The sequence below is a fragment of the Alternaria hordeiaustralica genome (assembly GCF_023758085.1).
Source record: "Alternaria hordeiaustralica strain BMP 2776 chromosome Unknown scaffold_17, whole genome shotgun sequence".
Classification (NCBI taxonomy): domain Eukaryota; kingdom Fungi; phylum Ascomycota; class Dothideomycetes; order Pleosporales; family Pleosporaceae; genus Alternaria; species Alternaria hordeiaustralica.
In genome coordinates, this window is record NW_026056789.1 from 513,196 (window position 1) to 539,731 (window position 26,536).

The 26,536-nt window shown below is 54.0% G+C and overlaps 8 protein-coding genes across 8 annotated transcripts; 3 read left to right on the top strand and 5 right to left on the bottom strand.

Annotated features, from left to right (window-relative positions):
- On the bottom strand, nt 1–2,284 carry J4E84_007689 (uncharacterized protein; the record flags this gene model as incomplete). Its single annotated transcript, XM_049390271.1, has 2 exons — nt 1–1,292; nt 1,354–2,284. 2 exons carry the CDS (start codon nt 2,282–2,284, stop codon nt 1–3), a joined length of 2,223 nt encoding a protein of 740 aa, XP_049242124.1.
- Nucleotides 2,285–3,217: 933 nt separating this feature from the next.
- Nucleotides 3,218–6,615, bottom strand: J4E84_007690 (uncharacterized protein; the record flags this gene model as incomplete). The annotated part of the gene is made up of 6 exons (XM_049390272.1): nt 3,218–4,098; nt 4,146–4,330; nt 4,379–5,283; nt 5,330–5,597; nt 5,648–5,888; nt 6,063–6,615. 6 exons carry the CDS (start codon nt 6,613–6,615, stop codon nt 3,218–3,220), a joined length of 3,033 nt encoding a protein of 1,010 aa, XP_049242125.1.
- Nucleotides 6,616–7,708: 1,093 nt separating this feature from the next.
- Nucleotides 7,709–9,213, bottom strand: GSK1 (Glycogen synthase kinase 1; the record flags this gene model as incomplete). Its single annotated transcript, XM_049390273.1, has 7 exons — nt 7,709–7,848; nt 7,896–8,100; nt 8,156–8,349; nt 8,398–8,752; nt 8,807–8,890; nt 8,939–9,111; nt 9,168–9,213. The coding sequence occupies 7 exons, from the start codon at nt 9,211–9,213 to the stop codon at nt 7,709–7,711; spliced, it is 1,197 nt and encodes a 398-aa protein (XP_049242126.1).
- A 5,526-nt stretch (nt 9,214–14,739) lies between these two features.
- Nucleotides 14,740–16,274, top strand: J4E84_007692 (uncharacterized protein; the record flags this gene model as incomplete). Its single annotated transcript, XM_049390274.1, has 3 exons — nt 14,740–14,871; nt 14,921–15,382; nt 15,435–16,274. 3 exons carry the CDS (start codon nt 14,740–14,742, stop codon nt 16,272–16,274), a joined length of 1,434 nt encoding a protein of 477 aa, XP_049242127.1.
- Nucleotides 16,275–16,706: 432 nt separating this feature from the next.
- On the bottom strand, nt 16,707–20,397 carry J4E84_007693 (uncharacterized protein; the record flags this gene model as incomplete). The annotated part of the gene is made up of 3 exons (XM_049390275.1): nt 16,707–18,705; nt 19,087–19,662; nt 20,243–20,397. 3 exons carry the CDS (start codon nt 20,395–20,397, stop codon nt 16,707–16,709), a joined length of 2,730 nt encoding a protein of 909 aa, XP_049242128.1.
- A 1,076-nt stretch (nt 20,398–21,473) lies between these two features.
- J4E84_007694 (uncharacterized protein) lies at nt 21,474–22,577 on the top strand (the record flags this gene model as incomplete). The annotated part of the gene is made up of 1 exon (XM_049390276.1): nt 21,474–22,577. One exon carries the CDS (start codon nt 21,474–21,476, stop codon nt 22,575–22,577), a length of 1,104 nt encoding a protein of 367 aa, XP_049242129.1.
- Nucleotides 22,578–23,011: 434 nt separating this feature from the next.
- Nucleotides 23,012–24,469, top strand: J4E84_007695 (uncharacterized protein; the record flags this gene model as incomplete). Its single annotated transcript, XM_049390277.1, has 2 exons — nt 23,012–23,621; nt 23,670–24,469. The coding sequence occupies 2 exons, from the start codon at nt 23,012–23,014 to the stop codon at nt 24,467–24,469; spliced, it is 1,410 nt and encodes a 469-aa protein (XP_049242130.1).
- A 409-nt stretch (nt 24,470–24,878) lies between these two features.
- J4E84_007696 (uncharacterized protein) lies at nt 24,879–26,444 on the bottom strand (the record flags this gene model as incomplete). The annotated part of the gene is made up of 2 exons (XM_049390278.1): nt 24,879–26,370; nt 26,425–26,444. 2 exons carry the CDS (start codon nt 26,442–26,444, stop codon nt 24,879–24,881), a joined length of 1,512 nt encoding a protein of 503 aa, XP_049242131.1.
- Nucleotides 26,445–26,536: the final 92 nt, after the last annotated feature.

Here is a 26,536-nt window from a genome sequence, read left to right on the forward strand (position 1 = left end):
TCACCTCTCAGCCTCACTCTCCCTCCTCCCCTCCTCAGCCCTCATATCCTCCCGACTCCCCTGTCCCCTAATCCCCCTCCAAAGCCCACTCAGCGTACTAAGCGCACTCAAACTCCTCCCTCTACCCACTCTCCTCCCACCACCGGGCGTCCTCGCTCCAGCATTACCACCAGCACCATCCTCACCATTCGCACTATCCCTCGTCCTTCTCCTGCTAAGCGGCTCACCAACAACCAGACCCGCACCCATCATACCATCCTCCCCCTGCCCCAATCCATCTCTATCTCTATCCCTCGCAGCCAACGCAAGAAGACTCTCCCTCCTCCTAACACTACCCCCCCTCTTCAAATCCTGAACCATAGTACTCAAACTCGTACTCAGCGGACTCGCCAGCAGCGGACCCCCCGCAATACTATTCCTCGCACTCTGAACCCTATCACTCGTCCTCAGTCTCTTGAGCCCCATACCCGATCCGGGCGTCGTGGGGACTTCATTCGTCGATTTGCCCCGCGTAGGCGTGCTGGGCGGTGGGAGATGGGTGTCGGAGACTGAGACCAAGGGCGCGGGTGCGGCTTCAGAGGGGAGTACGGGGGTTGAGGTGTGCCGGTTTAGGGGTGGGGTGCGGTGGGTGGGTTCGTTGGGGTGGGACCAGGGGTTTGCGACGAGGGAGGAGATTATGTCGGCTGTGGCTGGGCGGGTGGGGTTTGGGGGGGTGGAGGGATCGGTGGGGGTGAATGTGATGTTTGGGGTTGAGGGGCGGGTGTCTTCTTCGGTGGAGTCTTGGTAGCGGCGTTGGACGGATGCGGGTGGGGAGAGGGCGCGTGTTGTTGAGGAACGGCGTGTGCTCCCAGCGACCTCTTCGTTGGGTTCGTTGATAGAGTCTGTGTAGGTTTCGCCGGCGAGATGGATGGCATCTTCGGGTTCGGGGTCGTGGTCGGAGTCTGAATCGTCGTGGTTTGATGGACGGCCGCTGGTTATGAGCCAGACGCCGAAGAAGGTTAGGGCGCATCCGCCGACGAATTTCCCGGCGTCTTCTCCGGAGGTGCGCTCGAAGTCGCGGTAGAGGACTGCTGAGCCGCCGATGACGGAAAGAGTGAAGAGGACGAATTGGACGGGGATGACCTGCGTTGCGTCGAAGCGCTGGAGAGCTCGGTTGACGTATTTAATCTGCATTACTGCTGTGCCGACGAGGATGGCAACCAGGAGGTAGAAGACTGGGAAGGTGATGGCGCGCCATAGCGTATACGAAAGTAGCGAAGCAACGCCTTTCGTAGATAACGCTGTGTATCCGCCTAGAAATCGTTAGCATCCATCCCATGGAGAAACATCCGCACGTCTCGCGAATATACATACCAAACAACCCCACAAGTCCCAAATCAATCAAGATATTCTTCTCCCCATACCGATTACTCGCCACCATCAAGCACACAATAACCCCCACCGTAATCCCCAAATACGTCTCAAACTCCCATCTTCTAATCAAATCCCAGATCTCTCCAGGACCCAACTTGGGATTATTGTCATTCGCCGAAAGCACAACGGTGACCGCGCCCCCAACAGCAATAACAACGCCCAACGCGTCTCTCTTGCGGAAAGGCTCCTTGAGCATGAACGGCGCGATGATGCAATTCGAGATAAGCGCAACGACACCGAGGGGCGAAACGATAGACGCAGGCGCGAATCCGTAGGCGAGGAAATTCCCCGCCTCGCCGATTGTCATGAGAATGATGCCGAACCACCAATACGGCGATTTGAGATACGACGTCTGCTTGAACACCTCCTGCTTGGCCGATTCATTGCTATCTTCTCTTCCCGTCGCCGGTCTCGTATCCCGGGGTATCAACGGATCGCTCTCGGACGCCTCAAAGATATCCTCTTCCTGCCCATTACTTCTCCGTCTCCTCTGCTCAACCATGCCCTCACTCCTCCTATGACTCAACCCCATCTTCTGCACCTCCTCTGCCAATCTCCCCGCATCGTCCATGCCCGCCTTCCGCCTCTTCCTCTGCCGTTCTTTCTCGTGGAACTCGCGATCTAACCGTATGTGCGCGTATCGCTGCATGTTTAGTGCGAAGGAGATGAGCACGTTGCCTATTATGGCGGTGATGATGCCGATTAGACTGCTCCAGTTCTCTGTGTATCCGCCGCCGCCTCCTCCGCCTCCGTGGGCGTCTTTCGATATCCATGATAGCGCGGCGTAGGGTGTGGGTGTGGATGTGGGTATTAAGCTTTGTAGTGCTGTCGCTGGGCCTGCAGCGACGGGGTGGCTGGGTGGTATATGCATCGTTATCGCCGTGGGATAGGAATTCTCGAGGGAGCTCGTCGTCTAAGCGATAGCTTCGTCCGCGCGTCGTCACGTATCGCCGCTCGTCCTCGTGGAAGCTCGTTCGTCGGGGGGTGCTTCTTCTCCGTTCCCTCGGTTCTATTCGTTTCGTATCGTAGATTGCGACAAAGAAGCTATGTACAACGAAGGCGTGTCCAACGAAGGCAGTACAACGAAGGCACAAGAAATGGAGACAACAATAATTATATGCGACCAAGGATACAGGGCGGTGACAACATGTTGTTTTTGCCCAGAAGTTTCGGCGGTGCTACAGAGTCGCGGCCCGTCCGTGGCTGCAAAGTTGGGCTTGCTTGCTTGGGTGGTCGGCTTGGAGCTGGTGCCGTATGCCGCGCGACATTTTGCAGGGTTCACTGATGCTGGCCCACGCTAGCCGTCACCGTGCATGGTGGATCCGTACACTCCGGACGACGCACGAATATCATGGGGATGAATCTCATCAACATACTTGGAAAGTAGAGGTGGTTCATGTCTGCACGCTCGTGCCTGTCGCAGCTGTCCAACCCCTCACACCACAGGGATAACATGCGACAACACTTCTTCTCGCGCTTCTGCATCGCGATAAGCAAAAAGCGCCTCTGCTCCCTACACTGGTCAAACTGTAATCACCAACACTCGTCATAGAACGATCTCGAAACCGCAACACAAAAGTTTCATGGAATTTTCATGAAGATGCTCATTTTGAGATATAATGTACAATATCACACGAACTAAATGTCCATCTGGAATAAAGAACCCTCGTGCAGATGCCATCTCGCCAGCCGACGTGCAAGTCGATAACCCATTAGCACTTGGCCTGATACGCCACCGATGAATGCAAACGCTATCCTTATGCTTTTGTAGAATCCGATATCGTGTCCTTCAGTCTGGAATGTTTCAAGCAAGAGACATCTGTGCCTCTCCGTTGGTGGCTTCGGCAACGCCATCGGCATCCTGCTCCATGCTCTCAGCGACCTCGTCTGGCTCAGCAGCAAGAAGTCTGATGCGAGCTTCGACTGCCTCTTCGCCGACGACAGACTCTTCGACTTGCGCCTTGCGGATGAAGACAGTCTGCCAGCGCTTGCCCCAGGCCTTGATGAGCTCGACTTCTTCTTCGGTGAGCGAGCCATTGGAGGACTTCTCAATCAGAGTATCAGCGGAACCCTCTGCGACACCGCGCATCGAGTCTTCAATGTACTTGAACAGCTCGCGGGCGTTGTCGCGGTCCTTGGCGAGCGTGGCCTCAACCATCTCAATCTGCTCTTGGGGAAGACCCTTCTGGAGACGGGCTGAAGCGATCTGACGGTTGCGGTTGGTGACCTTGGCGACTGTGTTGCTAACCATCTCGAAGACCCAGCTTTCGGTCAGGGCCTCGCCAGCTCCCATGTGGCTACCGAATACCCACTGAACGACAGTCATCGGCGCAAGAATAGTATAGTTGAGCAGAATATCGATGATGCGGACCGCAACACCAGGCTGGTCTTTCCAGTACTCGACGACGCTTGCAACGATCTGGCGACGTGCAACCTCGTTCTGCGAGAGCTCCAGTAGCCTGTCCTTGCCGCGTTCAATGCAAGACAGAACGTGGGACAATGATTTCGCTCCCAGCCGGCAGATGGCGGTGACGAAGGCGTCAGTCGAAGGCACGAGGACTTCGGTAATGCCCTGCTCAAGAGCCTTCTCGTGAATGCTGTCGATAGTGACTTGAATCTCCTCGGCGGTAGCCTTCTTCCTGAGTTGACTCAGGAGCATCTGACCTTCAGCAGCGTAGGGGGTTTCTGGGATATCGTTAGCGGGATGCATGTTACATGCGGAGTGGACATACGTTGGTTGTCGTATTTGAAGTCAGGGCTATTGTCTGCATCTAGACGCTCAGGAATCATGGTGTGCATCGGCTCCGGCAGGGTTGATCGAATGCGCTTGGCAAAGGACAACCTTATCTCCTTGTCCAGAGTCGCAAGAATGAAAGCCTTCTTCGGGTGCAGGTTGGACAGCTCGAGATCCTCAAGCCTAAAGTCAGGTTAGCGTAGTTTCAAATGAAAAGAGAGACGAACATACCACTCAGTCCATCTCCATCGGAACTCGAAGTTGCTGAGATGGTGGGAGAACCAGTCGAGGAATCGGTAGCCTAGCTCGAGATCCATCATGGGCAGGTTCTTGTAGATGGTACGGATGGCACGTCCGAGAGACGGGGCAATAGCAGCAGGCGCGACCTTGCAGCACTGTGTGATGAGCGCATGGTAGTATACGAGCTTGTGTTCAGCACTGGGCAACTTGAACAGTTGCGAGAAGATGGCATCGATGATCATATCTTCTGACTTGTACTGAATCTTGTCGCCGACCAGCTCACGGAACTTATCGAAGGGTGAGCCGCGCTTGGCGAAGATGTCGACGGACCAGTAGCAGTCAACATCCACAAGGAACTTGGCCACCATTTCACGGTTGAAGTCGAGCTGGTTGATGGTGTCAACAATGGCATCCCGAACAAGCGACGAGGCAATGTCGGTGGTCTTGGGGACGGTGTCGACTTCCTGATCAGCAAACAGGGAGAAGTACGCCTCTGGGAAGACAGGCCGTGGGCCAGGGTTGACTGGCGACGGGATGGTGAAAGTCGGGAAGGCGTGAGTCTGAGGAGCCGTGGGCAGGGCGTCTTCTTCTTTGGCATCCGCCCTACGCAAAGCCTCGAGGTCGATGCGTGGAAGGCATCTCAGCTCGAAACCAGACTCGGCTTCAGCTGACAACTGTGCTTGAAGAAGGCCAATGACGCTGTGGTGGTCTACCGGCTTCGACTCGAAATCGCCGACGTAGGAGTGGATGAGGCTCTCGATGGGAACCGCATTGCTCGCCACGATGCCGGTGTTCTTCAGCAGTTGTTGCGCTTGTTCGTGGAAACGCTCTCCTCCGGCGACGATGGCGTAGGGAATGGTAAGAAGGATGATCTTGACGAGTTCGATGCCGACAACCTAGCATTGTTAGTAAATATTCCTCATCGCTGCGTGGATATCTTACATCGTTCTCGTTGGCACTCTGGAGGTCAACAACTGTGTCGAAGAGTTGTCCAAGGAAAGTGAACACGCCATCATCCTCGTAGAGCGACTGTAGGCACGCGAAAAACCTGAGAAGCAACTTGAACTCTTTCCACTCGCCAGCGTTGAGCGCCTCCTGTGCCCGGTCTCCGACGCGCTTCATGGCCTCGATGGTGATTTGTGGCTTGACATCGTTGGCGTAGTAAGCGACGGCTGCGACGAACGGGATCTTGAAGGGTTGCTCGATGATCCTAAGACAGTTAGTGAAAGTTGAATTGATGGGGAAATTGTCTCTGCTTACAGCTGTACCAAGACATCGAAGAAGTCGGAGCGGAGACGCTCATCGTCAAAGTGCTCTCCAAAGTACTTTGCGATCTCGATAGCCTCGTCCTGTGGGAGCTTGGTGGAGCTGGCAATGTTCAAGAGCAGCCGGCGCAGCTTGGGGAACGGCGGCTCTTCGTATCGGCGACGTGGGCCTCCGTCATCGTTACGGCGGCGCTGGGGTCCACGACGGTCATCACCGCGGTAATGGTTATCGTCATCTGCGCGACGCTGTTAGTACAGTGGAAATGCCAGATACACAAGCCAGTCCATGGGGTAGGGAGGATAATCTCGGCCTCGATTTGATGCCCATCACAGCCATCGAATCAGAGAAGCTATCCAGCCCACCCATGCAGCTTGCGCAGTCGCTTGTAACAGGACAAATGCAGACTCACCATCACGGCGGCGCTTGTTGTTTCCTCGATAGTTTCCACGATCGCGCCTGTCATCACGTCGGTCCTCGCGCCTATCATCGCGCTCTTCTCTGACGTCTGCATCCGCCATGGTTGCGACCAAGACTGCGCGTGCCTTCTCTTCTAACGTCTCCGGAGAATCTTCCCTCAGTTGCGACGAGATTCGTGTAGAGTTGGCGCCGAGGTCGTCGTGATCGTGATATACGGGCTGACGTGGGGGGTAGAAGTCGCCGTGTCGATGATTATACACACGGTCGCGGAATGGTGTGGTTCGGGTGCGATGTTGGCGGATGGTTCGCGATAGTGAATCGTCGAGTTGGCGCGGAAGTCGCACTGGAGCTTGCGCATCGAAAGGGTTAGCGGCATTTGCTCCCGTTCCAGGCGTATCTTGGCGCTCGGTCCATGCACTCTCGACGTCAACGTCCATTACCGAGTCATTGAATGGTGAATCATCCCGAACGAGGTATTGCTGCGCTTCCTCATCAGTCAACTCGAGTAGCGCCATGCGGTCTGCCGACATGAATGTACAATCCATGTCTAGGTTATTGATGTTGCTGCTTTTACCGTGATGTTATTAACTGTTGATTTGCACCTGACTACCTCTTGGATCGAAGAGGTCTATTAAGAGACAGACGTAGACGACAAGACGAAGGCACTATATACAGATCTATCACGCATGTTGAAGCTAGTAAGGTGAAGTTGTCAGTAAAGGTAGGCCATGTTCACTTGAAACCCCTATGCTATCTCCAGGTAAAGGCAAAAGGTGATCCATAGGTACGAATCCAGATCAGTCATCCTGTCGTTTTATTCGAAGGTTCTAATGCACTGGTGAAAGTGTGGCTATGGCGAACTCTGCAAAGGACCTTAAAATCTCTCAGAATTCATCACGACGTTTCACAAGACCCAGAAACTGTAAACTGTGAAAGGAATCTCCGTTATAGAAAGTATGCTGAGAGGTGGGCGAATAGCAGGATAGTCATTGTCCATTGGACATTCGTTCCGCTGCAAATGCGCAGTGCCTCGCTCTAGTACTTGTCCGAAGCTAGCCATCCATTGACCAGCCCGTATGATCCCATCCTAGGGATAGCATTCCCAAGTTCATAAAAGCCTCATCGCCCGATGCGCAGCCCGCCGAACTCATCTTAACAGAAAGAAAACTCCCGCATGCAACCCAGGTGACGCATAGTAACCATTGTTGAAGCATCGGAATCGGATGAGCGAGACCCTTCCTTCGTATCCCATACTCAATACATCCCGAATTTTGCCCGTTCCTCATTTCCTTCATAGTTGCAACCTGCTGCACCCATTCGTCATCTCAAAGGGGATCGAAGGAACATCATTTGCCGTGCCGGTCCATTGATCATTTCGCGTAAACGGGGATGCCAACAGTCCCCAAAGAAAAGCAAGCCAGGTCATTCTTTGTAAAGGTGAATGTCGGTATCATTTCAGACGCGCTCATATAAAGCAGGAAAGGGTGTGCTCCTCGTAGTATACACCTGATAAAACCGACGCCCAATTGAGACTCCATTTTGCATCTCTCCGGACGGAAAAGCTTTGTGCTCCGGTCCAGAGAGGATCAGAAGCCGCCGCATGAATGAATGGTATCGTGTCGTGTGATAGCAGAGGGATTAATCCAGCCTGGCTATCATCTGATCCCGCGTTAATGGCTTGAAGTTCGGCGATTCGAAGTCGAGGCCACGGGCGGCTAGTGTCGCGCGGATGTGCTGCGGTACCAGCTGGTTGTTGAGGTGAGGAGCGATGGACAATTCTAGAAACATTAGACTTTGCATCTCGTAGGACTCGAAACAAACTTACCGTGGTGAGTGAAGTTGTACAGCTCAGGCATATCGCGAGTGGCTCCGTTGGGGTGACGCGAGTCTGGGAGACGCGTGTTCGGGTCCCTCAGCTCGTCAAAGAAGGGGTGTACCATGGCATCGATGGCCGAAAGACGCTGAGTTGGCGTGTACTCGAGGAGTTTGGAGATCAAATCGATCGCGTTGGGATCAGCCTTCCGGAACACCTAGTCCATGTAAGTCAAAATCACGCGGCTACCGGAGACGCATCGCTCAACATACCTTACTGAACGGGTGAGGCTTAATCTGGGGGAACTTGTGCTCCATGTAGTTCGGGTTCATGGTGCGGATCTGGTCGCGGGTGGGCGTTCCTAGAACCTTGATGATCTCCACCAGCTGGTCGATACCTGACTCTCCCGGGAACAATGGCTGTCCAAGCATGAGCTCCGCCATGACGCAACCCGTAGACCAGACATCTGCACAATATTAGCACGGGCTCCCGCTCATTACAGCACAAAACATACCGATCTTGGTAGTGTAGTTTGTCGCTCCGAAAATCAGTTCAGGCGCACGGTAGTACCTGGAGCAGATGTACGAAACGTTGGGCTCGTTCTCGACCAAGATCTTGGCGCTTCCGAAATCGCACAGCTTCAGGACACCGGTTGAGGGGTCTAGCAGGAGGTTCTGGGGCTTGATGTCCCTGTGGCAGATACCCTGCGAGTGGATGTAGGCGAGCGAGCGGAAGAGCTGGTAGATGTACAGCTTGACTTCGAGGATGGGCATAACCGACTTCATCTTGTTGAAGTAGCGCGAAGCACGGTACACGGTCTCGGGAACGAACTCAAGCACGAGATTCAGGTACACCTCGTCTTTCTGTGGCTGAAACGGTTAGCTACACGAAATGCACGCACGCGCTTGCTTGCAGACACGTACCCGCTCGCCGTTGTTGTAGAAGAAGGCCTTGAGCTCGACAATGTTGGGATGTCGGACAATGCGCATAATCTGGAGTTCGCGGTTCTGCGGGGGTCAGCTGGGGCTGCATGTCATGATGGCGCGCAGACGCACCTTGAAGCGCTTGTCTTGCAGGACACGCTTGATGGCCGCATCTTCACCACTAGGCGACAGCTTGGTCTGGAAGACGACGCCGAAAGAGCCGTTGCCGACAATCTTGCACTGCGTGTATGCGAGGTCCTTGTAGTCGCCGGTCAGGCCGTCCTGGACCTTTTCGCGGATAACTTCTGCGGGCGGGTGAGCATGAGGCCAATTACGCGGCGGGATGACGGGGGGCACTTACCACCCATTCTTAGCGATGAGAAGGCCGATGGCCGGTTCTGGCTCATTGTTTGGTGTTATGCGTGTGGGAGGGGGTCCGGCAGCGCTGCGCGGATTGCTGGGGAACTGGAGGGCGGGCGGCAGCGGAGTTGAGTGTGGGCGAGGAGTGGTGTCGGGCGGGCTGAGGCGGAGCAGATAGGGTTGTAGGCGCGAGGTCGAGTGTCAAGAGGGCGTGGTCCCGCGTGCCGTCTGTGCAGTACCAGGTGACGCTTGTTGTGGCTGACGGAGCTAAGGAACAAGGAAGGCGCAGGTCGACCCCTCAGCAACGATGCTCGGGCGGCAGTCACAGCAGGTGGTGGGAAGGGGGTGAAGGAGAATTGAGGGCGGAGATGGAGAGCTTGTGAAGGTGCGAGGAAAGGCGACGATGGGGTTGAGTGACGGCAGTGCTGGGGATTAAGGGCGGGGCACTGCTAGTGCGAAATTGGGTGCCAACGTGATCAGAAGGCCTGCAATTCACCTACTTGTCAGCGCAGACCAGCCCAGCGGCGTCTAAGCTGCTCGAGGGAGCAGCGTACAGTAATCGCCCGGTGCAGGAATCACGGACCTGCAGGAAACGGGGGGATGGTATGCAGATGATAGCTTCTCGTGGAGCCTTATAGTAATGTAATACACAGGGCTGCTCTGGCGGCGGCAGGAGCATGCGAGCGCGCCTGCTTGAAACAGACGTCAGCACACGACAGTGAGTGTGCTCTGCCAGCCGTCGCCAGCGGCCTCACATACGACATCGCCAACATTCAACATGACCATTGCGTCTGCAGCTGCGGACGCCGGCCTGCACGTGAGGCATCAGATTTCTTCCCAGCACGCCGTCATGCCGCCTGAAATGAGCTGCACCCACTTGCTCGCTGGCGCGTGGCTGAGACGCACTCCAATCATGGCCGGGCCTTGCTGTGCTTATACTAACCTGGCCGTACGAGCTGTGAATACCTGCCCGGCGATAGGCTGCGCGGCTCTAGCAGGCACTGCGTAGCTGCTCTGCTGCGTTTGACATGCGACGACCGTTCCCATTGAGACGTTATGGCCTGAGCAAGACCCTCTTTCCTCTCCAGGGCCCACGACGCCTCTGCCCTTAGCGAGCGTCGCTCAACACTGTGCGAATGCTCGACTCCGTCAGCCAATTCCATGCTGCGGACGCCTGAGCGCCCGCGGCAGCAATTTCATGCACCGCGCTGTTCGAGCAACCACAACCTTGTCTTTGTTTGCACCACCGCCCGTCAATCAAAGCCGCCGCCGCCGCACTTTCGTGTCGACGACGTACCAGGACACTCGCGAGAGTACAGGGGTCGGTAGCCGCAGAAAAGTCTTCCGACTGGCGTTGAAGAAGCTGATATCCGACTCAACAATATGGCTTTTTCCAAACTCTGACCGCACCCTTGCGGCCTGCTGCAAAACCAAGTCCCCCTGCACGCCGCCCTGTCGCCTCGTCCTGCTGCATCGTCATTCTGCTCGAGGCCCCGGCCACGCCCTCGTGGCCTGCAGCTCCACTTGGAGGGCAGCTGATGTTCTCTCGCGCCCTGGTCCTGGCGCCCCCCTCTTCGTCTACAGCCGAATGCCCGGGCGACCCAGAGGCGTGGCGTGTTATTGTGGTGCATATCCTTTCACAGCCGCCCAGCCCAGCGACTCACTATGCCCTTCTGGTCTCGTGAAATGCCACTCCACCGTTTGTGCACGCTTCCATCTTGACCGGCAGCCAGCTGCACCAAGCGGATGCGCATCAAGTCAACGACACCGCTGCTCTCGGATGTCCAGGGCCCACTGGCCGGTGTGAACCACTGCTCGGTGCGGGTTACACACGCGCACCTTTAAACCCGAATCGGCCGCACTTGCAGCAACCGACATCGTTGCAAACTATTCATGACGCTTGTGTTCCCCTCTTCGCCTTTCCCGCACTTGGTGCTGCAAGGCACGTGCAAATCGCGCGCGCAACATGTTCCAGGCGCCGCCAACAGCCATGCCTCGAACGACGATGGATATCACGTACAAGTCCATCTGCAGGCTACTGAGGTAGATCGGGCTGAAACAATTCCTACAGATTTTGCATTTGGCGCTTGCTGTGTGGGTAGGCTAGTCGAGCTACACTATCGATGCCCGACTGCCGCTCATACGTCAGCATGCAGTGAGCATGCCGTTCGGAAATCCGACCCACCCTATTGGCTTTGGTCATGTGACTTAAGGGCTCTTGACGGCGATATTCCCAGCCGCTGCAGACGACCGCTCGACCGTGACAATGGCCAAAATCAGTGTGATGAGCCCCACTATTGCCGTCATTACTACCCATCCTCACCCGTTCCACTCACCAACAGTCCAGGTCCTCTTCGAGCCCGAGCTGGGCGCAAGCACCATCTCTCTGAATCCGTCACTTGACGTTTGCTCAAGTTCACTACGACCCGAACCGTTCCTAACATGAAAATAGATTACTGGTCCCGAGGAATCGTAGATCAAGCCCATGAAGCACCACCTCGCTCCACAGCGACACTGTGTGACGAAGCCTCCCGCTCTGTCTCAGATCTGGTGGCGGGAGTCTATATGTAAAGCGACGAACAAGAATACGCAGGCCTAGACATCTGGACTTGTCAGGCAGTCGAACTTAGATACGATACGATCTGCGCAACCACGATATGTACCCCCAATCCACTTCAAGTAGAGCACGCATATGGACTTCAGCCTTACGGAGTACCCGGCCGACTTGTCATACCCGACGATCGGACTATGCCGGTCCACCTATATGGTTGAATACTCGGAGATTTTCATCGCTGATAGCGCGCAACCATGCGGTACAGGATGAGCATCTATTTTAAATGAAGACAATAGAGTATGCACGATGGTTGTACCACGAGCTGTATTCGGCTACCGACATCGGCCGGAGACCTCGCCACGCTCGTCTGCAGCTGTCATGTCGGATCCGTAGCAGCCCACTCAACATCGTGGTTACATCGTCACGGTTGAGCGCACACATCTCATGCATTCATCCGGTTCTGCACCAGAATAGCGACACGCAGCTGCCCGAGCGGATGATACCATTCTGTCAGTTAACTTGTACGCCCAAGACTATTATTGGCTCTATATGGTGTCCGTGTACGCCACAAGCAGGCGGGACGACCTTCTCAGACACCTTTTGGTCGTTGTAGGAAGCATTCCGCGGGTACACATCCGCGCTCACCGACAAAAGTGTAACCCTCATCTTCCAAATTTTAACAATATTTTACCAGGCTACTGGCACTGCTATTGCATCAATTGACCCACGGTCTGGTGTCTTGGCACTAAGAACAGTTACACAATACGTTTTACTCGTTTCCTACAACATACCCGTTTGATCCGGTCTGCGACAAGCAACCCTTCCGGAATTGAAGCCCAGCAACGAGGATCGAGCGACGTTATAGCCTTGCGGTTTATGTCACCGTTACAGGTCTATCCTCATCACAAGCTGTACGAGGTAGCACCCTTCACATTTCACTACTACGTTGCTATGAGATTTATACAACGTATACCCGACTTCAGCTACGTCTCAAAACTGCGTTGTAGAATCATAATAGAGTCGCTCACGTATCTTCCAACCCAATGACTAGTCACTGCTGACTATCAAAATTCGTTGGGTCAGGTTACACTTCAAGTCGTGATCTTCTGAGGATTTTCGAGAGAATGTCAGCATTCACTCAAACCTCGATCAAAGTACATCGTGACATAGATAACAAAGCATATGAAGAACTGCAAAGAACTCCGGAACTCCTTCACTACCGGTATGGAAACCATTCATTGGCTGGTTTTGAAAGCCAGAACGTGTCTGGATCCAGCTTCTCGGCTCTCAAACGCCCCTCAAGCACCTCATCACTGACAGTCCTTCTTCCCTCCATAACCTGCAGTAGGCTCTTATAATACAACTCCCAATAGTCCTCCAACTGAGCATCACGGTATCCAAACCATATATCCGTCTGCCGTTCCTCAATCATCTCTTCATAAACACGCATGCGTCCTACATCCCCTACGTCCCACGTCTCCCAACCAGGGATTTGAAACACCATGCTCTCCTCGTCTTCAAGCATATGGAACTCGCTGGAAAGAGCCAAACCAAGGTTCTCCCCGCCTTGATGAATGAACCGTGAAAAGTCAAAGGGACGTTTGGAGGAATACGCTTTGTAGCAGCGACCCTCAGTATGTTGTTCGCGATAACGACGTCGACAGTATTCTTCATCCCACAAGAGAGGATATTGATACTTCCGGTAAGCCGCCAACACACCCCTCCGCTGCCAGTGAAAGTGTTTCCTTAAGTAATGGTAAACAGCAGCTTTCTCCGCCCTCGGCTCTATATCCCCTCCTAAAGTGGGTACAAACCATCCAAGAAGCTTGTCCCGGAATGTCCGCATCACCATTTCCTCAGTAAAGAGCCTGGTGAAGAGTTCTCTCCAAGCGAAAGAAAATTCCCACGGCGAGGCATCCGTGTTGATGGATAGATTGGGTATGACGACATCGCTCCTTATACCGCCTTTTGAGTAGCCTTTGTTCAACGTGCCGTTACCAAAGTGCACGATGATGTTGGAATCGAATTGCTCCCAGGGATGTCTTTTGATGTTTCCTGTGGCGTGTTCGTACCAGCGGTTGGGCATGTCGGTGAGACGGAGACCGGTGCGTTCAGTAAATACCACGATGTCTGCACCGTTGTTTCTTGAGTCTTCTTTCTGCAGGGTGCGAGGTGGTGTTGGGGTGATGAAATTCACGAGTGGGCATGAGCCATAGTCATGTGGGATCTCGAATGATAGCTTGGGGACCCAGTGGGCGAGGAAATGTTGCTCGAGGTGCGCTTTGTGGTGCCGGGTTATGTGGCGCAGGTTTGTCCATTGGTAGGCTGGGTCGTGGGAATGGAGGGAGATGAGGGTGGTGATGATTTGGTCGATGAGCTCACGGGGGAGGGCTGGCTGCGATGGCATTGCTGGCAATTATGGATTGGAGATGTGGCTGCTGGGCGGATTTAGGTCGAGGTGTCCGACTAGTAGGCTTGTAGCTGCTGAAGCACGATGAGTCAACTAGTCGATGCATACTCGTGTTGTGGTTGGAGTCAATGACCTCTCTTAATAGATTCATTGAGTTCTCTAACGACAATTGTATGGGTGCTAAGCTGGCCCGTATCACTTCCGATAACTACATTGATGTACACATGCTATTCCATAGCCTCTTGCGGAGGTTGGACTGTGCGTCACGCGTAACGGTGGCGTCGCGTCCATTGCAGCTATCGCCAACTACAACCGCAGCATCTACACCGACATGACTTTCATCAATGCCTCGGCCAACGATACCCTTCTCTAAGATGCGTTTGCCATCGGACACCTTGGCATCACGTCTGCGTGGTGTGAGACAGCCAAGTTACGAGGTCCAAAGCGGAGGTGGTGCATGCCGTACCTCGGCAACTCTTAGCTCCCAACATCAATGACCGAAGCAGTAGCCACGGACGAGTCGTCTCTCCGCATCTTTTGTTAAACTACCCCGGATTTCCTCCCTGGACCGTCCTTCCCTACCTCATCCTCTCTCTAAAGTACGCAATCATGTCTGTACCGTACGACCGCGCCTACGATCTGCTCAGCAACAGCAAGGATGGCCATATCTCCGCCTCTCAGCGCATTCCCGTCATCGCGCGGCCGTTTGTTAGCGAGAGGGCGGCGAAGACACTCGACCTTGTAGGTGGCTTGGCAAGCTCTGGACAAGTACATGCTAACATATGCATAGGTAGAGAAGTTCGTCGAAGAAGAGTGCATCCCCGCCGACGCCGTATACGTCCGCCAGATCGGCCAGACCGTCCAAGAGCGCTTCTCGTCACATCCATCCATCATCGAGGATCTGAAGAAGAGGGCACAAGAACTTGGACTATGGAACATGTTCCTGCCCAAGGCACACTTCAAGGAGGGTGCTGGCTTCAGCAACCTGGAGTACGGCCTCATGGCTGAGTACCTGGGCAAGAGCCGGACAGCTTCCGAGGCTGTCAACTGCGCTGCTCCCGATACTGGCAACATGGAGGTCATTGCCAAGTACGGTACCGAGGCACAGAAGAGGCAGTGGCTGGATCCGCTGCTGAAGGGCGAGATCCGCTCTGCGTTCTTGATGACAGAGCCTCAGGTTGCGTCGAGTGATGCTACCAACATTGAGATGACTATCAAGAAGGATGGCGACCATTACGTCCTGAACGGTCAGGTTAGTCAACCTTCGTCTCTTCCTCATATTGCACGATACTAACAACCCCCAGAAATGGTGGTCATCCGGCATTGGCGACCCTCGCTGCAAGATCTTCATCGTCCTGGGAAAGACCGACCCCAATAACTCCGACAAGTACAAGCAACAATCCGTCATCCTCGTCCCCAACACCACCCCCGGTGTAACCGTCCACCGTATGCTGTCAGTCATGGGTTTCGACGACGCACCCCACGGCCACGGCCACGTGACCTTCGAGAACGTCCGCGTCCCCGCCAGCAACATGGTGCTAGGCGAAGGCCGCGGATTCGAAATCATCCAAGGCCGACTCGGACCCGGACGTATCCACCACGCCATGCGCAGCATCGGTTCCGCCGAGAAGGCACTAGAATGGTTCCTCGCCCGCATCAACGACGAGCGCAAGAAGCCGTTCGGCGAGCTCCTCAACAAACACGGCATCATGCTCGAGCGCGTCGCACGCTCCCGCATCGAAATCGACGCCGCCCGCCTCTCCGTGCTCAACGCCGCCATCAAGATCGACGAAACAAACGCCAAGGGCGCGCTCAAGGAAATCGCCGAAGTCAAGGTGCTCGTCCCTGAAGTCAACCTCAAGGTCATCGACTGGGCCATGCAGGCCTACGGTGGTGCGGGTGTGAGTCAAGATACTCCGCTTGCGCAGATGTGGTCGAGTGGCCGTACGATGAGGATTGTAGATGGGCCGGATGAGGTGCATCTGTTGCAGCTGGGTAAGAATGAGAATAAGAGGGGTCTTGCGCATAAGGCGAGGATTGAGGCGCAGCAGAAGAAGGGCGAGGAGCTGTGTAGGCAGTATGGGATTGAGCCGAGGGATCCTTTGTACCTTAACAGGACGAGTGGGGAGGCTAGTAAGCTGTAGATGGCTGTCTTGGTTGTTTGGACAGTGCTGCAATGATGATGAACTTGCATTCAATCTGCTGGATTTCGTGAACATTACCTGTGATGCGTCTGCTGAATGCTCGGTTTATTTTACGCTATGGGTGTTCGAGCTCTTCGATTGAGTTTACTTGGCATCGGTGATGAGGGTCGTTGCTAGGGTTTACCCAGGGGTATTGCTAAACTTGACTGCGATGGGTCGCTGATGACGTTGGTTTAGGTATGGCTACAATTACTACTCAGGGCAGGGAGACGAAGTTGAAAACAGTGTTATATTGATTCAAGAAAGTGCTCCAAACGCCCGCGGAACTGGTCTATGAAGAACGTACTACTGGCTGATTTAGTGTTGCACTCCCATAACGGAAGCCACGAGAAAAGAAAAAAAAAAGACGCCTGGTGAGCTTTTCTCGGCTCGTCAGAACAAACTCCCAAAGTTTGGGGTTTCATATCCCGCCCACTGTTCCCCACCCATGTCAATGAAGCTCGGTCCTTGGCTAGCGAGAGCTTTTGTGTAAAGCTCGTCTGCGACCGCCTTCGCAGCGTGCTGCAAATTGTCTTCTGCAAACGCAATAGCACGTTGATATTGCGCGTTGCCATTTGCAAGCAGATCAGCGCCTTGATCAACGAGGAAGATCATCATCTCAACACGGCCATGTTCCGTGGCGCCTTCGAGTGCCGTTCTGCCGTCGAAGAATGCTGGTGGTGCGTTGATTTCGGCCCCTGCCTTGAGCAAGGCCGTTGCGATACTGATGTTTCCTGTGATCGCGGCTAGCTGAAGTGCAGTCGCTCCGGTTCGGACTGCTGGAGGCTCGTTCGGACTGACTCCCTGGCCTAGGAGGTACTCTACGATTTCCTTGCTTTCCGCCTGTGCTGCCGCTTGCAGTGGTGTTCGAGTAATACTCACTTCGGCTGGTGAGGATATGTTGGCGCCTGCCTGTTGTAACCTCTGAACGATCTCCAAAGAGCCCAAAGAGATTGCGTATAGTAGACTAGTCATGTTACCAAATTTGTCGTCTTGATGTACAACAGTGTTGTGGTCTTTGACCAGAGGCAGAAGAACGTCAATAACCTCGCCAGTGTCATCGCTTTCGGAGAAAAGACGGAATGCTTCGGCAAGTGGACTCGTGAAATTTACACTTCGTCGAAACGGCCAATGGCCGTCAGGCGTGGTTCTCCAGTCCTCTTCAACGGGCCCTGTGATATCGGTATCCATGGCGAGAATCCTAAGAAGTTGCATGTTCTTGCGTCTTATGACCTGGTAGAGTGCGTCTGAGCCGAAATAATGTACCCCGTCTGGGTATCGTGCCCTGAAAGCGGAGAGTATCAACGTAATGGCATCTTCGAAGTCGCGCATGATGCATACGAAAAGGGCGCTATTGTCGAAGGGGTCCACTCCCAGGCGCAGGAACTCTTCCAGTAAAGGGAGATCATCTGTGAAAACGGCGGCAGAAAGTGGTGTCAGAGTCCACCCATCGCCATATGACCACCGTGACTCAATGGGGGTAGCTTGGTGCGATGTGTGTCGTGAGTTGAACTGGTGTGGTAGCAGAAGTCGTGCACCGTATGTCATCAATGCTTTTACTGCTGCTGAGTTCCGCTTCACGATAGCGGCGCTGAGGGGAATTATGTTCCAATAATCAGTACGCCCAGGTGGTCGCAAGTCTAGTTTCCAATCGTGAAACTCATTGAACTTTGGCCGCATGCACACATTGACAGGGTGTCCACTTCGAAGTACGCAGTCAATTGCGATTTGATCACCCCAGCTCAACACTTCAAAGAGTATGGCGTCGTTGTACTCCTCGTCTCGAGCATCCAGAACGGGATCATACCTACTGTAAAGCCCATTGTTTTCTCTCAGGATGCCGTATATATCCATACAACTCGTCAACAGCTTCACAGGTTCTAGTCGCCTGCTTTGAATCGCTTTGTATAGGCACCTCAGCGACGGCCTGATGCCCAGAGATAGGAGCTGTTCGATAATGTGATGTTGATTCTCTCCCATGGCAGCTTCAAGAGCGTTCTCTATGTTCTTAAGCCTGCTAGGAAAACTTTGCAATTGCAGCAGCAGATTCATAAGCCTGCTGTCCCCAACCTGACACGCTGCTACGAAGGCGTAAGTAAAGCCAGCTGATTGATGGGCCAGTTCAGAAACATATCTCCGCGCTTGAAGTATCTCGAACGCTCCCTTGGATCGATTCGTAATGGCTTCGCCTAACGCAGTACAAGTCTCGGGCTGTAATGGGCGTCTAGATGGGTCCTCACAGTAGGGTACAATAACTTCGGCGTTGGGGTCTAGACCACGATCCAGAAACTCTACAAGGATTTTCAGATCGTTGCCTCTGACAGCACCGGTCAAGCAAACATCATCTGGCATCGCGCCCTTTGCAAGCAAAAGATCGGAGGCCGAAACATAGCTGCGTAGAACTGCGCAATACAGGGAAGTAGATAACACCTCGTTCCAAAGATCTCGGTGACCGCTGCTAGCTGATGAAGCCCGATCCAAGATAGCTTCTAGTAACTCGAAGAAGGAATTGTCCAAGTCTTTTCGCCACAATATACACGGCAAAGCGCGCTTCTGAAAGAAGATTTGAAAGCTCATGTCCAGGCAGTGAGTGGCTAATAGTGGTAAATACTGTTCGTCGCACCGCGACAAGAGTAGCGCGATGGAACTAGACTCTGATGATTCGAACTCTAGACCATGGTCAAACAACAGTCGCAGGATTTGAAGTCCAACTGCATGGCCTGGGTGTTCAGCTGGTAAATTCCCCGCTATGATCAGCATGTGATCAGCGAACATCTGCTGATTGGGATCAGCGCCGGAATCGAGGAGGACTTGTGTTGCTTGCAGGTATCCTTTGAGACTTGTATACTCCAATGGGTAATACTGAGCATATCCTAGGGTGACGGGGCGGTCCACAAATCTCTCTCTATCCATGCTCATGATCATACCCAAGACGGGTCCATTCCCCAGAATCAGCGCTGCAGAGAAAATGTTCTGTATCAATGCCAGATTGTAGGGAGAGGGAGTGGCATTGATGATGTCCATGAGAACTTCGTTTCCAAGTGAGAGGCAATAAGTTATCCCTGTTTTGAAAAGATGGTCGAGCTTAGTCTCGGGGCTATCGAGCGCCTGAACAGCATGACCGTCGTTGACTAGTCGATGGAAGATCATGTACATGACTTGACGATCCATGCTTTGTTGGCGTACAAGTTGAAAGGAGCCTTCATGTAACATGTTCCTGACTATAGCCTCAAAGGCACTGGTGTCTTCGAACGAGATCATGGTGCCGAGTGATCCGAGCTTTGGTAAGCGCAAGATAACCGGCATGATCAGTGTTGCGAAACTTGATGCAAGGGGGGTTTCCGAAGGCCTGGGGGTAGCGTTCCAGTTCGTGTAAGGTAGCCATGCCGAGGCGAACACATCATCTGTACCGGGATTCGCGCCTGAAGTCGACATGTGGCCACGAGAGAAGAACAAGTCAACTCCGGTATGGCGAGACGATGTAGTCAAACATATGTCACTAGGCGCGGAGGCTGATGATACACCATGGAGTTCTTCGAGTGAAGCCGACGAGGCATGTGTAGGCCATGCAGGATCGAGCGGAGCACACCGTAGGGCAGAGCGGTATGGTGAGAGACTATTGGTCGCAACGTTCCGTCGGATCGGGTAGGCTACGAGTTTTAGTCGGCAAAATCTAATAACATAGGCGTATCGAAGCTCTTACCTCCAACGATCAGAGTATTATCATGATGTCTGGTATGGAGTCTCGTCTGCTGGCCTTCAGCCCTTCCTTCCTGGCCTATTGACACTCTGTTCCGCCGATTGGATGAAGGCCCATATTTGGAGAAGCCCCATTTCTTCACCCTATTCTCGTATTGTGCTTTTCTGCGCGGAAGTCAATACCCAATAGTTGGCTTATGTGACGTTGAAGCGCCTCGTCGTGCACTTACGTTGCAGAGAAATGGTACTCAGTGGACATGATGTCTTTGACCCCGCCTGAAGCTGTGAGAGGCAAGTCTTCTAGGACATACAGGCGATGAATAGTAGGTTTGTGCAAGTTCCACTCGCACTTCGGTATGCGTTGCGTGTAGGATTTGTCGGGCATTGTTGCGTTCGGAAAAGAGGTACATCCCCCAAGAAAGATAATGATGCGAGGAGCAGATTCTCTGATGACCAGGCTGAACGCGGGGCACTTGCCTGCATTATGAGAGACCGCATCACGTGAATGGCGCCTGCCAGCCCTGTTTGCGAAATATGAAATCAGCCACGTCGTGCATGCATGCCTAACCAATGGCATCTCCAGTACTGACCGATGTATGTAATGTATATAGCAGAATCTGGTTTGATGCTTACACCCGTCGCTGATACGTTGTGATTGCTGCAACTGCGCCTCTTCGATTCAGATTTTGGCTTGCTCAGCCTCTACTAAATGCGATTCTACCACGTCTAGCCTGATTCGATCGTGATGCAAGGCTGGAATCCCAAACACCAGCTGCTTTCGTCAAATCTGAATATGAGGACTGTGGCAGAAATCTGCTTTTCCAGCATATATGATGGGCGGGCAAGGACGTTGATGCGCTCAGTAACGCGTATATCTAATGATGACCTGGTCAAAAGACAACACCATCTCTGTTCTCGCTCTTCTTGCAACATGCATACCAATGTTGGTCCTGATGGCTACATGTCTGTTGCGTCGGAGAAGGCGTCGCGCTAGGCAGCGATGTAAGTGACTGGACGAGGAAGCCGCGACAGCAGCGATGCTGACAAAGACAGCCCGAACAGACATTGAAGCGCCATCGGTGTTGCATCGCTTGAAGTCTCTCCATTATGGGCCGATTCGCAGGGAGTCTGCGCTCATGGCATTGATTGTCGTCCAGAGGGAGGTGCAGATTGCGGATCGTGGGTCTTATCAGTCGACCGGAGTATGTTGAGAGAAGCAAGTGTCGCGTCTCCTTAGTTTCATTAGCTGCAGAGTCCTTGGAGAAGCAGTCGCCGGGGTTTTTGGGGCCATCTGTGTAGTTGATGTTGGACTGGAGATGAGATGGTTTTGTTACACGGGGCTGATAGCTGCCAACCTGGGCAGGTGCGGAATACTTCCGCTAGCGCGAACGCGTAATTGAGAGGCTCAAGCACGCGATCAATGCAATAGGTTCACTTCGCGCCAAACCACACTTCAACGACATGCCACCCCATAGTAGAGGGGAGTCCCTTCCTTCGGGGTTCTACTCAAAATCTACGCCTAATCTCCCTACTTTGACGTCATTTGATGGGCAGAGTCGCGAGGACAGCACGGTAACATCCCCTCCACGCTCCGCGACTCGTCCAGGAGCAACTCCTCTATCGCCAATATCGAATAGCGCTCTCTCCGAGGCGGCGTCTGTAGAGGACAATCAAGATGAAGACGAGGATCCTTTCATGGTGGAGGACGTAGTCAGCGAAGATGAAGAGGACGAAGAGGAGCCAGCGCCTACGTCTCGACCATTACAGACCTCTAAATCGTATAGTCACCTCCCGCGACACACTGCGACAGCGCTGTTCCCGCCCTTCTACAACAGGCCTCCGACACCGCTACCGCCGTCTCCATCATTGACCTCGCTACTTCGCCCCGCCTTCAGCCGCCCAACCTCGAGACCTACAACCCCAGACTCGTCGGATGTTGAAGGATATACTAGAGCAGGCTCGCATACCACAGGCACCAGCACACCCACGAACCTCGCGAGCTCGGCACGGCATGCGCCGACGGTACCCCGGGCCTCGCCGAAAGTGCCTACATACGAATACTACGGCTTTGCACTGTACCTGGGGAGCTCCGCCGCGTTCCTGATGTACATCCTATGGGCTTATGTGCCAGCTCCGATGCTGCATCAGATGGGCATTCATTACTACCCGAACCGGTGGTGGGCGCTCGCGGTGCCGTGCTGGCTCGTGGTGCTAGTCATCTACATCTACGTTGCCCTAGCAAGCTACAACACGCGCTACCTCACACTACCGCTGAGCAGCTGCGAGAACCTCGTCGATGAATGCGCACAGATAGCCGTTGTCGATCGCATGACTGGGCAGATAGTACGCGACCCGGTGCTAGTCACAGACAAGCTACACGACAAGGACAAGGAAAAAGGCACTAGAGCCAGTGCACCTCCCAGCCGACGAAGCTCTTTCTCGGCATATCAATTTAGCGCACAAGATGAGGTGGACTGGAAAGGCTTCTGGAGCACGGGAACAGATGCCGTGATGGATGTGCCAATTGGCGGCGTCTGCGAGATACTCTATGGCCGCGACAGATGAATGATATCGTCATCCTGACTACTACTTATTCAGCGCGACTGTCATTCTCGGCCAAAGATACCTTGTGCGCGGAAAAAGCTTGTCGCGGGCAGTGGGTCGCTCTAACCCCCACTTACACCTGCCCCTCCCGAACTGCGAGATTCGGAAAGAACCATGCTTGTCAGGCAAGCGCCCCGCTACATCATGAGCTGTTTACTCTTCGGATTGGGCGGACGGCTCCTGCTATCTAGCTGCTGTAGCTTAATCCCGAGCTTGGTTTACTTACTCAGCGGGGCATGCAGCGAGATAGCTGGTATAAGTCCTTCCTGACGTCCGCCTTTACTCTTTCCCCATCCCACCTCTGCTCGTGAGATTCGCCGCCTTGCCCTGGGTTCAATTGCTTCACTCGCTTTCCTGAACAGCTTCCTTCGTTGACAAGCGTTCAATTGCCCATCATGAAGTCCGTCGTCGCGCTTTCCGCTCTCTCCATGCTCGCTGGTGCCGAGGCAGCTGAGACCGTTCTTGGAGCTTACATCTTCCACCGCCATGGCGACCGTACACCAAAGGCTCTTGCTCCTACCAACTTGACTGCTCTTGGTTACGAACAGGTCTACACATCCGGCCAGTACTACCGCTCACGTTACCTGTCTGGTGACTCCAAGATCCACGGCATCAACGAGGATGAAGTCAAGCTGTCCCAACTCCAGGTTCAAGCACCTGTCGACAATGTCCTCCAGAACTCAGCCATGGGATTCCTCCAGGGACTTTACCCTCCTGTCCAAACAGTCCAGACTCTTGCCAATGGCCAGAGCGTACAAGCGCCAATGGATGGTTACCAGCTCATCCCAGTCAACACCATTGAGACTGGCTCGGGCTCCGAGGACAACGGCTGGCTACAGGACGCGTCGAGCTGCCAGAACGCAAAGACAAGCTCGAATTCCTACTTCGACAGTGAGTCGTACAAGAACCTGGCGTCCAGCTCCAAGGACTTCTACTCCTCCATCGTTCCCTCAATGAACGGCGTGGTCAGCGATGAGCAGGTATCTTTCAAGAACGCCTACGTCGGTATGTCTCGTCCCAATCCTCATGTACAAGCCAAACTAACATGAACAGTCTACGACACCATCCACGTAGCCGAGATCCACAACTCCAGCATCCCCAACTCTGACGCCCTTACAAACTCCACCCTCACCCAACTCCGCACTCTCGCCGACGCCCACGAGTGGGGCCTCGCCTACAACGCCAGCGACAACATGCGCGCAGTCGCCGGCATGCAACTCGCAGGAGAAATCCTCGAGTATATGAACAACATTATCTCCACCTCCGGCTCGAAGAAATTTGGCATCCAATTTGGCGCCTACGCAACCTTCATGTCCTTCTTCGGTCTCGCCGACCTGCAAAAGGTCAGCGACGACTTCGCCGGGGTCGTCGACTACGCCAGCTCCATGGTCTTCGAGCTCTTCACCAACGCGAATGTTGACTCTGGTTTCCCTAACGGAGATGACCTGCAAGTCCGCTTCCTGTTCCACAACGGCACCGCCAGCAACACCAGTGAACCCACCGTCTTCCCTCTTTTCGGCGGAAGCGAGAACGCTGTCTCGTGGACCACGTTCCAGGATAAGCTGAATGAGTTTGCCATTACGACTACGGAGCAGTGGTGCACGAAGTGCGGCAACACTGCTGGTTCTTGCGCTGCGTTTGTCAAGGACAACGGCGCTACTACTGCGCAGCAGAGTGGCAATGGCAGCAGCGATATCTCGCCTGCTGTTGGTGGTGTTATCGGTGCTTTTGTTACGCTGGCTGTTGTTTTGGGGTCGCTGGCCGCGCTTATGCTGGTTGGTGGGTTCAGGCTTGTTAGCAAGAAGGCGCTTCAGAAGGGTGTTGCGCAGAGTAGTGTTGAGCCTAAGGCTTAGGGTCTGCTTAGATGAGAAGGCGAGGTGTGTGGCAGCGAAGCGGGGGAGGATGACTCCACATGAGATTTGGGTGGCATGGTATGAAAAAGGAACGAACAAGAAGTGTCACGATGTATATGAGATCAACGAATGAATGAGAACGCTGAAGGGTATATTGTCAAAGTCTTAGTCTAGGTCCTTCAAGAGATAGATGGTCGGTATTCACTGTCTGTCTACATCTTGAAGAACCTAGGCTAAGACTTTGGCAATGTATTCTCCGTTCATCTCTTCATTCCACTGTATACTTGTGATAAGGGTATAACATGTCCCAGCCTATGACCCGGATCCCTTTTACCCATCCACCCAAACGCCAGTAAATGCATAAAGTCATCTATATCATAACGCGAAGTGAGAAGAAAGCCCCTCCTCCCTAGACCTTCAACACACTAAACCTATCCTGCGGCTTGACCTTCGGCGCACCCAATCCCTTCCGCACCTCATCTAATTGCTCCATGCCACTCTGCTGCTTGCCCTTCTTGACCCTGCGTCCGCTCTTGCCAGCAGTATGATGGCTCCCCAGAAAGTCATCCATGATACTATCGAAATCGCCCCGTAGCGGCGGCGCCTCACTACTCGACCACCCACTCATACCACTCATCTTGCTCATGCCGCTCATCTTCGACATACCACTAACCATGGAAGCAGAGTCGTCGTAGCCGTAGTCGTCTTCAGGGAAACCATCGTCATCAGCGTATTCCTCTTCGATCTTGTCGAAGCGCTGGTCGAGCAGTGTGAGGCCTTCTGTGCGGTGCAGCGCGGAGGAGGACATGGAGTAGCCTGATGTGGATGTTTTGGCGCCTTTGCGCTTCTTGTGGCGGCCACCAGCTGTTAGGGCCGATGCGCCTGTTATGAAAGATTGGTTGTCTGTAGCGGCAGCGGCGCCGTTTCGAGGATTGCCAGGGGTTGGTTTAGCGGCTTTGACGTCTTGTTTGAACTTTTTGAATTCATCGAGGTACGCCATGTCTGCTGCGTCGGCGGGGGCGGGCGCTTCGTCCGGAGCGGGAAGGGAGGATGGGTCTGTGGGGTCGTTGTTGGAAGGTTTCTGAGCGCGCAGCTTGGGAGAGGAGGCTTTGATTGTGTCGTCGGTTTCCCAACCTGGGTCTTCCTCTGAGAGGAAGCGGTCCATAGGGTCTCTATCGTCGGTCTCGTCGTCGAAGAGGTCGGCGCTGTCCCATTCTCGTTGGTCGACTTCGAAGCCGTCTTGGGCGAGTTCGTTGAAGATGTCCTCGTCGTCCTCGACGTAGGCTTCGTCTTCGAGCGCTTCGAGCACTTCGCGTAGGCGCGGATCCATGTCTGGTTGGAAGCCCTTGAGGGCATCGGGAATGTTCTGCTGGTCTTGGTAGGTTGTCTTGCGTACGAACTCTGAGGGCGCCATGTCTTCTCCGAATAGTTCGCTCGCACTGCTGATGTTGCTGCTCACGCTGAGGTCGGCCTGGCTTCTGCTGTCGTTCAGCGATGCATCGCGCAACATGTCTGCTAAGTCCATCTTTTGCTTTCCCTTCTTCTCCGCCTTGGGCTCAATGAAGTATGAATCGCCGCTGCCAGAGCCCAGGTCGCGCATGTGCTGCATGTAGTCGTACTCGGTGTCGTCGTAGTAGATGCCGTAATTGGCGGCTTCACCCTCGTTCTTCCGTACTTGGGCGCCATATTCGCTTTCTAGTTCGCGTCTCGACTTGATCTTGCTGCGTCCTGTCGCGGCTGAGTATTGCGACGCACGCGAACTTCCTGCAGGCTCGTCGGTTTCGCGTTGGTTGGGTGCGGCCCTCTCGGCAAAGACCATCTGCGGGGCATCTTCGTCGTGGATTCGGGGGTCATTTTGGGCGCGGTGGACGAGACGGAAGTTCGTCGCGTTCTTCTTATCGCTGTCGCGGGGTTAGCGGGGTACTTCAGACGCGTTTTCACAATTCTCGACTCACATGAACTTTCGGCGAGGCATCTTGGCGGCTTATATGAGAGTTGAGGTTGATTGCTACGGCAGTGGCGAGTGTGCTGTCGTGGAAGTCTGGGGAAGGCGCGCTTACAAAAGGG